At 52.1% G+C, this 14,292-nt stretch overlaps 1 protein-coding gene across 1 annotated transcript in view; it reads right to left on the bottom strand.

Annotated features, from left to right (window-relative positions):
* Positions 1–671: 671 nt before the first annotated feature.
* LOC309584592 (F-BAR domain only protein 2-like) overlaps positions 672–14,292 on the bottom strand; it is a gene marked incomplete at both ends in the record, with an annotated part of 99,199 nt that continues 85,578 nt past the window's right edge. The window contains 1 exon segment of the mRNA XM_082300686.1: positions 672–1,123. Within this exon segment, the coding sequence (XP_082156812.1) occupies positions 672–1,123 (452 nt within the window).

The raw sequence follows: 14,292 nt of genomic DNA, 5'->3' as shown, positions 1-14,292 counted from the left end.
CCTTGTTATCTGCATAACCTCAGCAGAACCTAGCCCATATTGTGCCACCTTGGATTGGAGGTCCTGGGCAACTTTCCAAGCAATTACCTCATGCTTGTCATGCTCCCCTGAATCTGGGAGAGCCTTATACACTGGGAAGGCTTGGATCTCTTTTGGGGAAGCACTACCATCCTGAACTTCTGGCACAGCCTGCGGATGGAGTGTAACAGCTCCCCAGTTACCCCCAGAATCCTCAGATCTATTTGGCAGTCCAAGGATTTCTAATAACCTCCAGTCACCCTCCCCCAATGCCTGCATCTTAAGAGACTCTAGAAAGCGATTATAATGCGTCGGACGTACAGCTACCGTGCAGTCCAGAAAGGTCCAGGGGCGAGACCGGCGCAGCCTTTTTCTTCGCCGCGCGGCTACAGCCGCCTGACGACCTGGGCCCAGAACCTCATCTGCCTCACTGCCTGACGAGGAATCATCAGGCAAAGGCAACTTTGGGGTGCTGGGAGGGAACAGAAATGTGCGGGAAGGAGGGGCACTTTGGCTAAGTTCGCCAGAGCCAGAACAGACAGCACAGACTGCAGCTGGCTGTGTGGCAGTTTTTACAGCAGTTTCTTTACGGGAGGCCGTCTCGGCCAGTTCCGACCGAGTCGGTACTGAAGCTGCAGCCACTGTTTCTAGGGTTATGGCTGCGCCCGGCGCCGCGGCCGGCACCGCGCTCGTCTCTCGCACAGCAGCCGCGTTCGAGCGCGGTCGCCGCTTCCGCTGCTGTTTCGCACTCCCCGGGCGTGCTCGGCGCCGCCGTCTCTGGCCGGCGCTCCGCGGACGCGCCCGGCGCCGCCGCTGGCCCGTTCTCCGCAGCCGCCGCCGCTTCCGGGTTTTCCCGCGGCAGCGCTGTACCCAGTTTCGCCGCCGGCCGCGCCGTTTCTCGGCTCGGAGTCGTATCTCCCGCAGCTGGCGGAGGGGGCGCAGGCGGCGCGGCCGGCACGGCCGGCGCTGGTGCCGCTTGCGGCGCGGGCTCGGGCATTCGCCGCTCTAACAGGCTGAGCAGGTCCTCCATCCTTCGGGATAGGTTTCGTAGCTCTGACAGAAAGGGCAGATGCTGCATAAAAAAGTCCATGGCTCGGTTCTGCGACTGCGCAGAACAGCTCAGCGCCAGGGAGGGCAGCGGGCCATAGCCAGGCAGTCCCGGGGTGGGGGCACGCCCGGCGCTACACCAGCTAAGTTAGATCCAGGTGCATACGGAACCGAACTAGGAGGCTCTCTGGGCGTCCAAGTGTAGGTACAAAAATGTTGTTAGTGAGGATCTTCTTGTTATTTTTCTAAGTCCGTGAGAGACTTTACTCTCTCACAGAAGAGGTAGCAGGGGATATAAACAACAAAGCCACCTGCAACCTTGGAATGTCTTGTTTATGGTATAGTAGAAAATATTTTGACAACGGATGTTTTAGGATTTTGGCCAATCACCCCCAAGGGGTGGCTGGTCCTTTGTCCAATTAGACTAAGAAGAAAAAAGTCTATAAAAGAGTTTGTAAAATAATTAAAAGAATCAATCTTGCTGCACAATTCCTGCCTGTTGGATCTTCTCCTCCTCCTCCTCCCTATGGCTGCGGGACATGGTGATATACCGTAGGAACCAGGCCTGCGGTAATATTTGGTGCTGCCCGACGTGATTCTGCACTCTCTGACGTGTCCTGCTGCTGCGAGCCAAGCCGAATTGCTCTAGAGGTACGCTCTTCCCTTTTCCCCCCGGGACCGGGAGGTCCGACAGAACTGAAAAATGGCGAACAGCGGCTCACAGAACGATGCTGTCGTACTGGTCTGGAAAGGTGTGTTTAGCATATTGCGCACCTCCATTCCTGAAAACTCAGTTCGGGAATTATTAGACTGGGCTACCTTAAAAGGGATTTCCATGGACAGAGATACTGCCCTGGACTTTTCCTTGTGGCAAGAGCTCGGATGCACTGTCCGACACGAGCTCCCGACAGGGGAGCCGTCAGCGTTAGAATTATACAAAACCTGGCGTTCGTTATTTATTCTGCTGACAGCCCTTGACTGTGATAGCAGGGCTGGATCGCCTGTCTCGATGATGAGTGACGGAGGAATGTCCGAGGGGGGCCCCGCTGACTGGGCTTCCGGGGCAAGTGATGGTGGATTCGGAATAACCCCTCCGGCTCCACAGGCAGAGCCTGCGCCGGCTCACCCTGCACAATCGCAGGACTCCACAGCCCCCAGGAACCCCGCGCCACCAGAGGCGGGGGGGTCAGGGCAGCGAGAGGGTGCACAGCCTGCCTTGCCGTTCGGCTGGGCGGCGGCCACGGCTTATCCAGGGCCGCAGATCAGCGGCTTAGCAACTTGGACGCCCAGAGAGCCTCCTAGTTCGGTTCCGTATGCACCTGGATCTAACTTAGCTGGTGTAGCGCCGGGCGTGCCCCCACCCCGGGACTGCCTGGCTATGGCCCGCTGCCCTCCCTGGCGCTGAGCTGTTCTGCGCAGTCGCAGAACCGAGCCATGGACTTTTTTATGCAGCATCTGCCCTTTCTGTCAGAGCTACGAAACCTATCCCGAAGGATGGAGGACCTGCTCAGCCTGTTAGAGCGGCGAATGCCCGAGCCCGCGCCGCAAGCGGCACCAGCGCCGGCCGTGCCGGCCGCGCCGCCTGCGCCCCCTCCGCCAGCTGCGGGAGATACGACTCCGAGCCGAGAAACGGCGCGGCCGGCGGCGAAACTGGGTACAGCGCTGCCGCGGGAAAACCCGGAAGCGGCGGCGGCTGCGGAGAATGGGCCAGCGGCGGCGCCGGGCGCGTCCGCGGAGCGCCGGCCAGAGACGGCGGCGCCGAGCACGCCCGGGGAGTGCGAAACAGCAGCGGAAGCGGCGACCGCGCTCGAACGCGGCTGCTGTGCGAGAGACGAGCGCGGTGCCGGCCGCGGCGCCGGGCGCAGCCATAACCCTAGAAACAGTGGCTGCAGCTTCAGTACCGACTCGGTCGGAACTGGCCGAGACGGCCTCCCGTAAAGAAACTGCTGTAAAAACTGCCACACAGCCAGCTGCAGTCTGTGCTGTCTGTTCTGGCTCTGGCGAACTTAGCCAAAGTGCCCCTCCTTCCCGCACATTTCTGTTCCCTCCCAGCACCCCAAAGTTGCCTTTGCCTGATGATTCCTCGTCAGGCAGTGAGGCAGATGAGGTTCTGGGCCCAGGTCGTCAGGCGGCTGTAGCCGCGCGGCGAAGAAAAAGGCTGCGCCGGTCTCGCCCCTGGACCTTTCTGGACTGCACGGTAGCTGTACGTCCGACGCATTATAATCGCTTTCTAGAGTCTCTTAAGATGCAGGCATTGGGGGAGGGTGACTGGAGGTTATTAGAAATCCTTGGACTGCCAAATAGATCTGAGGATTCTGGGGGTAACTGGGGAGCTGTTACACTCCATCCGCAGGCTGTGCCAGAAGTTCAGGATGGTAGTGCTTCCCCAAAAGAGATCCAAGCCTTCCCAGTGTATAAGGCTCTCCCAGATTCAGGGGAGCATGACAAGCATGAGGTAATTGCTTGGAAAGTTGCCCAGGACCTCCAATCCAAGGTGGCACAATATGGGCTAGGTTCTGCTGAGGTTATGCAGATAACAAGGGTGATAAATACAGATTTGCTTTCTCCATTTGATATCAGACACTTAGGTCAAATTCTATTTCAACCTGTACAATTTACAGTTTTTGAAAAAACCTGGAGAAAGCTGGCCGGCAAAACTGCATTAGCAAATTTGCAGCTCCCTGCTGCTGATCCTAGACAGAGAGCAGGAGTGGATGCTTTGATGGGGACTGGTCCCTTCTCTGATCCCAGTCTACAGGGTAACTTGTCCTCTAGCGTCCTGCAGCAAGCACAACAGGTCGGCATGGCTGCCCTGTTGAAAACCATAGAGTTGTCAGCACCCAGAAAGCGATATACTGAAATAGTTCAAGGCAAATCAGAGTCATTCCTCTCTTTTGTAGGGAAAGTCGCTGCTTCTCTCGAGAAGCAGGTTGAGGATGACGGGTTAAGACAGTTGTTGTTAAGGCAGTTAGTGAGAGATAATGCAAACGAGGAATGCAGAAAAATCATAGATGCCTTACCAGGGGATCCTGAGGTAACAGACATGGTCGAAGCCTGCGCTAAGGTGGGATCTGGGAACCAGAGAAGGTCTGCTTTGGCTGCATTCCTGCAGCCTGTTCACGCACCTTCTGGTCGTGAACCAAAGCAACCAAAACAGGTGAAAAAACGGAAGCGGCCTAAGCCGAGCCAAAAAGAGAACACACCGATCCCCCAGTGCAAGAGGTGTGGCAGGCCAGGGCATTGCACGGGCCACTGTAGATCCCGGACTCATGCCGATGGTCAGCCGTTGCCGGGAAACTTCCGCCGGGGTGCAAGGAGGGGGAATTGCTCTCCGATGCAGTCGCTCCCCCAGAGAGTGGCACAGGTACAGGCACAGGCCTACCCAGCCACCCTAGAGACAGCACCCAGGGATCAGACAGCACCCACGGATCAGACGGGTTTGACGTCCACACCGCAGCCGCAGTCGTCTTAGACTCTAGCGGTATTTATAAGGTTCCCTTGGATGCATATGGACCCTTAGCCCAGGGATCCAGTGCGATGCTGGTGGGAAAACCTGATGTTGCCCATCAAGGAATCTTAGTGCACTCAGGAGTTATTGATGCTGACTTTAAAGGTCAGATTTGCGCTATGGTCTCCACGCAAAAACCCCCTGTAACTATTCCTGAAAAGACCTGCCTTGCTAAATTAGTGCCTTTTAAGTCTTGTGTCCCCAGGATAGAACAACCAACTCACGAAGATAACGGCAGTGGATCTACGGGACTTCCGCAGGCCTTCTGGACTGCAGACATCTCTGACCAAAGGCCACAGATGACATGTACCCTGGTCCTGCCAAACGCCTGTCCACCCTGGACTCAGTTTCGAGGTTTGATTGATACGGGTGCTGATGTAACTATCATCTCCTTCTCTGCGTGGCCTCCCTCATGGCCTTTAGCCCCGGTGGGATCGGCCATTGCAGGATTAGGAGGATCCACACAGAGCTATTGAAGCGAACGGCCTGTGATGGTGAAGGACTCAGAGGGGCACACAGCTACAATTAGGCCTTACGTTGCTACCACTTCCCTGAACCTTTGGAGGTGGGATGTGTTGGCAGCTTGGGGGGTACGGATTGGGACAAATTTTTAGCAGGGGTCACTGTGTGTAAGGGCGCACAGCATCTTACACTGCCTTTGCAGTGTTGATTAACACACCAATCCGAGTCAGACTCTGCTCAGTTAGTTGAATTAAGGGCTGTTACCATGGCTTTTCAGCGATTCTCACAGGAACCTTTGAATTTGGTTACTGACTCTGCTTATGTAGCAGATATAACTCAATGCTTAGATTTTTCACTTCTGAAGGAGGTGAACAATGCGGCTCTGTTTTCACTGTTGCAAACCTTGTGGTCTGCAATTCAGGCTTGAGTGCATCCGTATTACATTCTGCACATTCGAAGCCACACCAATTTACCAGGGTTTCTAACAGAAGGCAATGCCAGGGCTGACATGCTGGCCAACCCTGCGTGGGTAGGGCCTCAGCCTGACAAAATTGCACAAGCCAAGGCATCGCATGGTTTCTTCCATCAAAGTGCACATACCCTGCAGAATCAGTTTCATTTAACGCCAGCCGAGGCACGCGACATTGTCAGTGCTTGTGCTGACTGTCACGGACTCGCCGCGCCTTTGCCAGCAGGGGTAAACCCCAGAGGGCTAAAAGCCTTGCAGATTTGGCAAACGGACGTAACTCACATCCCAGAATTTGGTTGGCTGAAATATGTGCACGTGTCTATTGACACTTTCTCCTCGGCTATGTGGGCTACTGCTCACACTGGAGAGAAGGGCCGTGATGTCATTGCCCATTGGAAATTGGCTTTCTCAGTCCTGGGCGTGCCAGCTTCTGTGAAAACAGATAATGGTCCTGCCTACGCCTCGGAGAAGATGCGGCAGTTTTTACACCTATGGGGTGTAGACCATACCTTTGGTATCCCACATTCTCCTACTGGCCAAGCCATTGTCGAACGCGCTCATGGTACCTTGAAGCATGTTTTGGACAAATAGAAAAGGGGAATGCATGGAGAAACCCCACAGAGCTGACTAGCAAAAGCTTTGTATACAATTAATCACCTTACAGTACCACAAAATTCAAATAATCCTGTTATTCTGAATCATTTTCTCTCATTGCAGTCTGCAGGCGACACACAACTGCCCCGGGCAAAAGTCTGGGTACGGAATTTTCTCACTAACCAGTGGGAAGGCCCGCATGAGCTTATCGTTTGGGGTCGTGGGTATGCTTGCGTTTCCACAGATACTGGGATGCGGTGGCTACCTTCAAAATGCGTTCGCCCTGACCTACGGCACCAGAGGCAGAACAGGCAACCTCCAAATGATGACCAGAACGCCAACCATCCAAATGGCGACCAGAATGTAGATCATCAGCCTAATGACTCTTCTGATGATGACCAGGATGTCAACCATCAGGCAGATGGTCCTACAAGCAGAGACTGGGATGGTCCTTCCACAAGCAGAGACTGAATTTTAAATTTCTTGTTATGGAGTCAGATAGTTAAAGCCTTAAGGACATATTTAGAATTAATAACTGATGTAGATTTCTATTTAGGATTAATAGTAGGGTTGTTATCTTATAAAACAAAAAGGGGGAATAGTAGGTACAAAAATGCTGCTAGCAAGGATTTTCTTGCTATTGTCTCAGTCCATGAGAGACTTTTTTCTCTCTCACAGAAGAGGTAGCAGGGAATGTAAACAACCAAGCCACCTGCAACCTTGGAAAATCTTGTTTATGGTATAGTAGAAAAATATTTTGATAATGGATGTTTTAGGATTTTGGCCAATCACCCCCAAGGGGTGGCTGGTCCTTTGTCCAATTAGACTAAGAAGAAAAAAGTCTATAAAAGAGTTTGCAAAATAATTAAATAAATCAATCTTGCTGCACAATTCCTGCCTGTTGGATCTTCTCCTCCTCCTCCTCCCTATGGCTGCGGGACATGGTGATATACCATAGGAATCAGGCCAGTGGTAATACTGCATCCTCGTCAGTCACTATGTGGACTGATTTGCTTTTTGATTTCTTCTTCTGAACGGGGGCAACTGCAATTGGTCTAGGCTGTTCTGGTTCAGTGATGGTTTGCGTGGGGACGCTGACAGTTCGTTTGGTTCCTTTCTCCTCTGTGACAGTCTGCGTAGAGATGGACACTGTTGCTTTGCGTTTGGTTTCTTTCTCCTCTGTGTCAGTCTGAGATGGACACTGTTGCTTTGCGTTTGGTTTCTTTCTCCTCTGTGACGGTCTGCATAGACATGGATGCTGTTGCTTTGCTTTTGGTTCCTTTCTGTGTGACAGTCTGTGTAGGCGTGGTATTTGTTGCTTTGCTCCTTTTTACCTCCTTCTCAAGCAGACATTGCACCACACTAAGTAGTGTTTTGTTTCTACGCATGGTGTACACAATGCAGGCCATAGAGAAAAAAGAGAATAGAACTGACAAGAAGATTATACCATCCTTAACATCCAGAGGGAACTCAATATTTTCAAAGACTGCTGTGCCTGGCCTGAAAGGCTGGAAGAAACCACTCTCTACTCCTCCCACCAGGGGCTGGGTGTGATTGTTGAACAGATCCCAGACATAGGAGCCCAGACTAGGACAGCCAAACAAAATTGAGTATATATTCCAAATGGTATTCATCGCCTCACAGGTTATTATGCTATAGACATAATAAACCAATAAAGCAATTCTCATACCATTCCCTGGTTTTAACAGGAGTAATACAACAGGCAGGTAGTTCCCCGTGAGGAAAAATATAGAGAGCAAGATACAGTATCCATGTAGACAAGCGGAGCACCATGGTGAATAGGTTTCTGTTTATACAAAATTGTAATTCTGACTTTCTCTCAGAGCAAGCACCGCAATGGGCGCCAAATTATGTGGTAGTTTGAAAACAAACCAGTGGGAGGCACCAAGTCAGAATAACAATTTAATGGGGAAAATTAAAGAAAAGGGAAAAAAAACTAAAAGAAAACACTGGTTCAAACTGACAGAGTCAAGATACAACCCGAGCCCCTGTTTGGCAGGGTGGTGGTAGCAGGCTGGTAGAATGGTGGTTGCAGTCCTCTGAAGCGGTGATCCTGTAGAAAAAAAGGTCTGCTCTTCCTCAGAAGGTCCAGTGGTGGCTGTGTAGCTCCTGTCCCCTGGAAATCCAGTGGAAAGGTTGTCTCTGGTGTTCAGAGTCCCAGATTATATCCACGATGGGATGCTTAGTTCCTCCCTCTGGGTGGAGCATCTCACAATGGGGTAATGAGTCATGAGGCCAAGTGTTGATTAGGCTCATTAACAGAAGATGGTCCAGAGGGAGTTATCTCTGAGTCATGGGGCAGGACAATGATGGGCCATTAACAGAAAGATAGTCTGGGGGGAGGAGGCAAGGAAACACTGCCCCACCTGATTTCAACAGCTCATGAGGATGGTAATAGAATACACTGCAACCCAGGTCAGTGGGGCTTGTTCGTTAAGAGAGGGGATGGAGAAGGCAAACCGTGGTGCGTCCTGGGGATGGAGCGGAATGTTAAAGAAACAGTCTTTTATATCTATGATAGCAAGCATCCAGTCTTGGGGCAGCATCGATGGTGATGGCAGGCCGGGTTGGAGGGGGCCCATGTCTTCAGTGACCTCATTGATCTTCTATACATCATGAAGTAGTCTCCATTTGTCTTTGTCAGGCTTTTTCAGCACAAAGACAGGGGAATTCCAAGGGCTGGTGGTCTCGGTGATGTGACCTTTGGCAAGTTGCTCTTCCACCAGGGTTTCCAATGCGCGGAGTTTTTCTTCTCCAAGGGGCCACTGTCTTGTCCATTTTGGGTTGTCAGTCTTCCAGGTGAGCAGGGCGGTAGATGGCAGCGCGTGCTTCTCAGTGGCCCCAGTCAGAAATCCTGGCTGGGAATAGTGAGGATAGTCCCCCACTGGGATAGAAGGTCTCTGCCCCATAGGGTGATGGGGGCCCTTACCACGAATGGTCAGGTGGTCGCTATCTTGCCCTCGGGTCCTTCGATGACAACATTTCGTTTGCTCCTCACGGATACTGTGACTCCACCAATCCCGGAGATCATACTTGCCACTGGCTCCAGTTCCCAATTCCCTGGCCACTTGGAGCGGGCGATGATGGTCACATCTGCTCTGGTATCCAGCATCCCTGGACGGTAGATCCTCTCTCCTTTACAGAACAAGCTGCAATCAATGGTCAGTTTGTTTGAGCCTACAATCTCTATCCATATTGCTTTTGGATTGAGAGGAAGCTGTTCTGAGCAGTTCTGTGGAAGCAAAAAGGCTTGTGCAATTGGTGTTCCCTGTGGGAGAGAGAAAGGTGTGTCTGTGCAGCAAAGCTGGACAAGAATCTCTTGTCCAGAGTTCACTGTTTGTATCTCTGGTAATACAAAGATTTGTTCTGGACCATGTAGAGTATCGCTTAGGATAAGAATGTCCCATGGGCTGTTCTGCGGTCTGTACTTTCCTGTGGGGATTCGATAAAAACACTTGTCAACAAAGTTAAATGGCAGTGATGTTACCAGTTGATGCCTGGTTCCCATCGGTAGCGCTCCGTGTGTTGGATCCTTCTCATGTGTTCTGGGATCACCTGGGATGATGGTGCCTTGTGAGGTCCAGTTGTCTGCTCCTGGTGATCCGATGTGGACTTCGCAGGCGAGGCGGGGTAGTATGGCCTTTGATTTGTTATCTGAGCGCAGGGCCTTGATACCACACTCCAATGGAAGTTTTTTTGAGCGCTGCTGGTGCTGCTGCTGTCTCTGGTGCCTTTGGTAGGTGACACGACGGTCCTGGGTGGGTGACCTTTGTGGGTAGTCCTTTATAAAGTGTCCACGTTCGCTGCAGTAGAAACGGCGGACATTCTCCTTGGAGACTGCTGCAGCAAATGCACCGGAAACTCCCTCTGTGATGCCCTTTATAACTGCTTGGGTCATTGTGTTTTCTGTGGATGTGTGTCGTGTACAGCTTTCTATCATTTCTTCTATCATGGGTTCTGTGTCCATGGGTAAAGCCCTTAAGATATTCTTACATTGTTCATTAGCATTTGCCATGGCAAGTTTACCCAAAAGTTCTTTTCATCCATCAGGACTCTATCTGTTTCTCTAAGCTCGTTTTTAAATGATCAACGAACTTAATGAAACGTTCATTTACTGACTGTTTGATGTTAGAGAAATATTGTGTAGGAACAGAATCATCAGGAGTGAGGAGCAGCGATGTTTTTGCTGCAATAGATATGTCCTGTAATGCTACTTCAGGTAAGGTTGCAGCTTGGTTTGAGGGTTTCTGGAGATCTTTTGGGCTAGCTCCCAGTCTCCCTCCCCGTTGGCCTCCCTTCGTGTGTGTGCCCAGCAGTCCTCAGATTCAGATTCAGAGCTGCTGCTACTGTTGTCTGAAAATGAGGAGTCAGCTGTGGCAGGGCGGGGCTGGGCTACAGGGGGCGTAGCGCGGCATTTTTTAAATAGCAGCTTTGCTTTACCTAGGGAGGGAGTTGCGCGGGGTCGGGAGTGTCCTGAGGGATGGGAAGGGGGTATGTCGTGGCAGCATGGGGGTGGAGAGGCTGTGCAGCAGCAGCTCGTTTTGGGGCGGAGGGGTCGGGTTGCTGCTGGTGCCGGTTTCGCAACTGTGTGTGGAGTCGGCATAGGCTGTAAGAGGGTGTGGGGGGCCGGTTGCCTTTAGGGCAGGAGCGGAGGAAGTGGGGATTGCGCAAGAACCCGTGGTAGGGGGAGGGGGGGATTAGTAGCGGGGATTGCGCAAGATGCAGATGGGGGGGGGGAGAGAGGGGGTCTGCCGGCGTTTGCCAGGTTGGCAGAGGTACTGGTGGCGGGGGGAGGGGGAAGGGGGCTTCTGGTCTGCAGGCGGCAGCCTGGGGCGGCGGCACAGGTACTGTTTGGCACAACAGCTGTGCTCCGCCAGCGGCGAGAGGGGCAGACGCTGGCGGGAGGCATAGCGTTTGCTCTGCGCTCCACAGTGCGGGCGTGGGATCGCGCAGGGCTGGTGGCGCGTTGTACAATGCCTACTCCGTGGGTGTGGGGAGAGGCAGGGGCGGCGGCGCGGCTTGCTGGGACGGGGAGGCGGCGGGCTCCGCCGCGGTGGGCAGGGGCGGCAGCCATGGTGGAGCCGCGGCTGTACCACGCTCCCGTTGGCGGAGCCGGGCGGTGGCAAAGCCGGCTCCAGTGCCGGCGGGGTGGGGGGGGGTGGGGGGGAACAGAGGCACCGCGAGCCAGTGCGAGAGGGGGAGGGGTGGTGTCACGCGTGGAGGATTGCGAAATACCGGGGGCACGGGGAGATTGGGCTGGGGGGGGCTCAGAGCTGTCCATCCCGGGGAGGGGGGATGGGTTTGGGGTGGGTCCCCTGTGCGCTGCCTGGGGGGTGACAGTAGGACCGAGGGGGCTAGCGGGGGGATTTGGGTATGGGAGAACTGCTGGAAATAGGGGATCGGGATAGGGTAGCAGGGTGGCCACTGCCCCAGCCTGGCCAGGGCTGGGGGGGCAGGCGGGCTTAGCGCTGGGACTGGCCTCTGTCCCAGGCTGCGAGAGAGGATGGGGGGAGGGGAGGGCAGGGGGCAGGTTTGGCTGAGGAGGGTTAGTCATACAACATGTCTTAGCTATGAAATGAAATAAAGGAATGAATCGTGAAACAGAGAGGTCTCCTGCCGCTTGAAAAGAATAGAGCTTCTTCCCCACTGTGTCCCAGAACGGATCTGAAAGGACAGAGTCTCTGGTGACATCAGGGAAATTTCGAGATATCCAATTAGTGAAAGATTTAAAATTTTTCTTAGCAAGAACACCCTTAGAGAATTTAAAGTCGGTTTTTAGGAGAAGGTTTAGAAGAAAGGGGTATAGGTCTCTCTCAGATTGGAAAAGGCTGGGTTTAGCTTGGCTATTTCCCATTTGAGTTCAGTTTCTCCCTCAGCAGAAAAAAGAGGAAAAAAAACCAAAAAGGACTTTAAAAGTATTGCGCATGAGAAAGAGAGGAGAGCCCGATTTTAAACTTACAAATCCCGTCTTCTGGCTAGGCTAGCTCTTTATGAAGTCCAAAAAAAAAACGTCTGCTGAGGGGGGGTCTGGCCAGTTCGATCCTCAGGGGTTTCTGTCCCATGTGAGAAGGTGAGGACCTCGAACTGTCCTCTCCCAAAAGGCCCTGCTACAACGTAGGTCCTTTTTTCAGAGGTGCAGCACACGAACGACTGTTTCTGTCTTGACACGGTCAAGACACAGCTAAAGCCGGGGGTATGTCAGAAGTCCGGGGTCCAATGGCTTGTTCAGGCACCAAAATAAGGCAGCTGGCTGGGGTCAGTAGTTCTGACCCAGGAAGCTGTGACCGGTCTGGAGAGATGGTCCCATAGAGGATCATCTTCCCGGGTCCCGGTGTCTTCCCTCAGCTGCTAGCCGGAGTGCCCGTGCAGAGAAGCTATCAGATCTTAGTGATTTTCAGCTCGTGGTTCCAGCTCTTGGTCTGCAGGGCAGTCTCCAGGCCAGACCAGGGAGAGAGAGACGAGAGACCTGTGTAGCAGTTCCGCACTAGGTAGCTTTATTAGTCCATAGCCAGCGAAGGGGAGGCCATTGACAGGCTTCTCTCCGCTCTCACAGGGGCAGAGGGCTAGCTTTATAGGGATACAGGGGGCGGGTGTCAGAGGGTAAAGGCCAATGGGTTACAAAGGATCTGCATAGGGTCTCCCAGAGGATTCTGGGTCTGTCTTCTTCTCGCCGTAGCTGAGAAGTGGTTGCCTTTCCAGGGAGTCCTGCTGGGAGGTTAAGCAATCTCCTTATCTCCATGGCAGGGTCTGGGCATACCCCACATCCACTGAGGGCCCTGGCCCCTGAAGGAGGGGGGCCCACCCCGTCTCAGCTCGAAGGAGGAGGACCAAAGGGAGGACTAACATTTTCCCAGGTTTTTTCTCCACAGCGAGAGATTGTACTATTTAGCATTATTATCCTTTTCCTGTGTATTCATTAAATAAATAGTTTTATCTCTTTCACTTTCCTTCGAGGAAAATATATTTTTTTCCCAAACCTGGTGGGGGAGGGGTGGTTTGTAACCTGCCTTCTCTCAGAGGATATATTTCTAAATTTGGCCAAACCGGCACAGCCCCCTTGAAGCACTCAAAGGCCACAGCAAGGTCTCCCCAGAGCCTTCTCTTCTCCAGGTTGAATAACCACAAATCTCTCAGCCTGTCTTCATAGCAGAGGGGCTCCAGCCCTCTGATCATTCCTGTGGCCATTCTCTGGAACTGCTCCAACAGGTCTGTGTCTCTCGTTTTGATTAGCTCTACTACTTATCACTTACTAATCAATTAACACCTTAAAAATGTTCAGTACAGGCATAGTTTTGTTCTATTATTGCTTAAAGCTTTTTGGGACTAACTGTAAGTATAAGCAATATAAAATGGTATTTAAATTGTACATTACATGTTTATTATGGTGCAAATTTTTTCAAAATTTCTTTAATGAAAAATGCAAAGTATTTACAACTTTTGTAAGATAAACTTGTGTGCTGTAATTTACAGTCCAATTGAATCAGGGGGATGGAGAAGCAGGGGTTAAAAGATTTGGTTTGTTAGAAACAATGCATATAGCTTGCTCAGCTCTTACTGTGCATACCAAGGCAGGAAGAGACCACTGATAAGGCAGAAAGGATTCAGACCAGAGACCCTGTTTCTCACCTAAAACTAGCTCAAACCAGTCTTGAAGTTTGGACTCGGGCCAGGGGCATAAATAGCATGCGCAGGGAGGAAAGGTGAAAAGTTCAGGATGAGGAAGACTCCTTACTTCATCTGAGGAAGACTCTTATCCCATCTCAGCGACCCCTGCCCACGACCACCAGACAACACTGCGCAAGCGCAACGTGGATGTAAATGACTTTTGGGCTCATTTTAATACGAAGCGAGGCTAGGCAGGGCTAGGCGATGAATATGTATAGGCGTATTGGGAAACTTAATGAATATGGAACTTGTAACCCAATAAATACCAAGCTGAAAGCAGCTGTCGGCACGCATGGCTTTGGAGGAGCTATCCCCCATGCGTCCCAGCGCTGGAATAAAACATACCTACTTAACTACTTATTCTGGTAGTGGAGTCTTTTCCACTCATCATAATGTACTAAGAATCCATAGAAAATCAGATCTTTTAAAGCTTTGTTTACAAATTAATTTTCTTAGGAGGCAGCTAAAAAGGATAGCGCTGTATACAGAAGCAAGAACCAGCTTGCTA

This window comes from Coloeus monedula, assembly GCF_965178545.1.
Source record: "Coloeus monedula genome assembly, chromosome: W".
NCBI lineage: Eukaryota > Metazoa > Chordata > Aves > Passeriformes > Corvidae > Coloeus > Coloeus monedula.
This window is presented reverse-complemented; position numbering and strand designations above follow the sequence as displayed.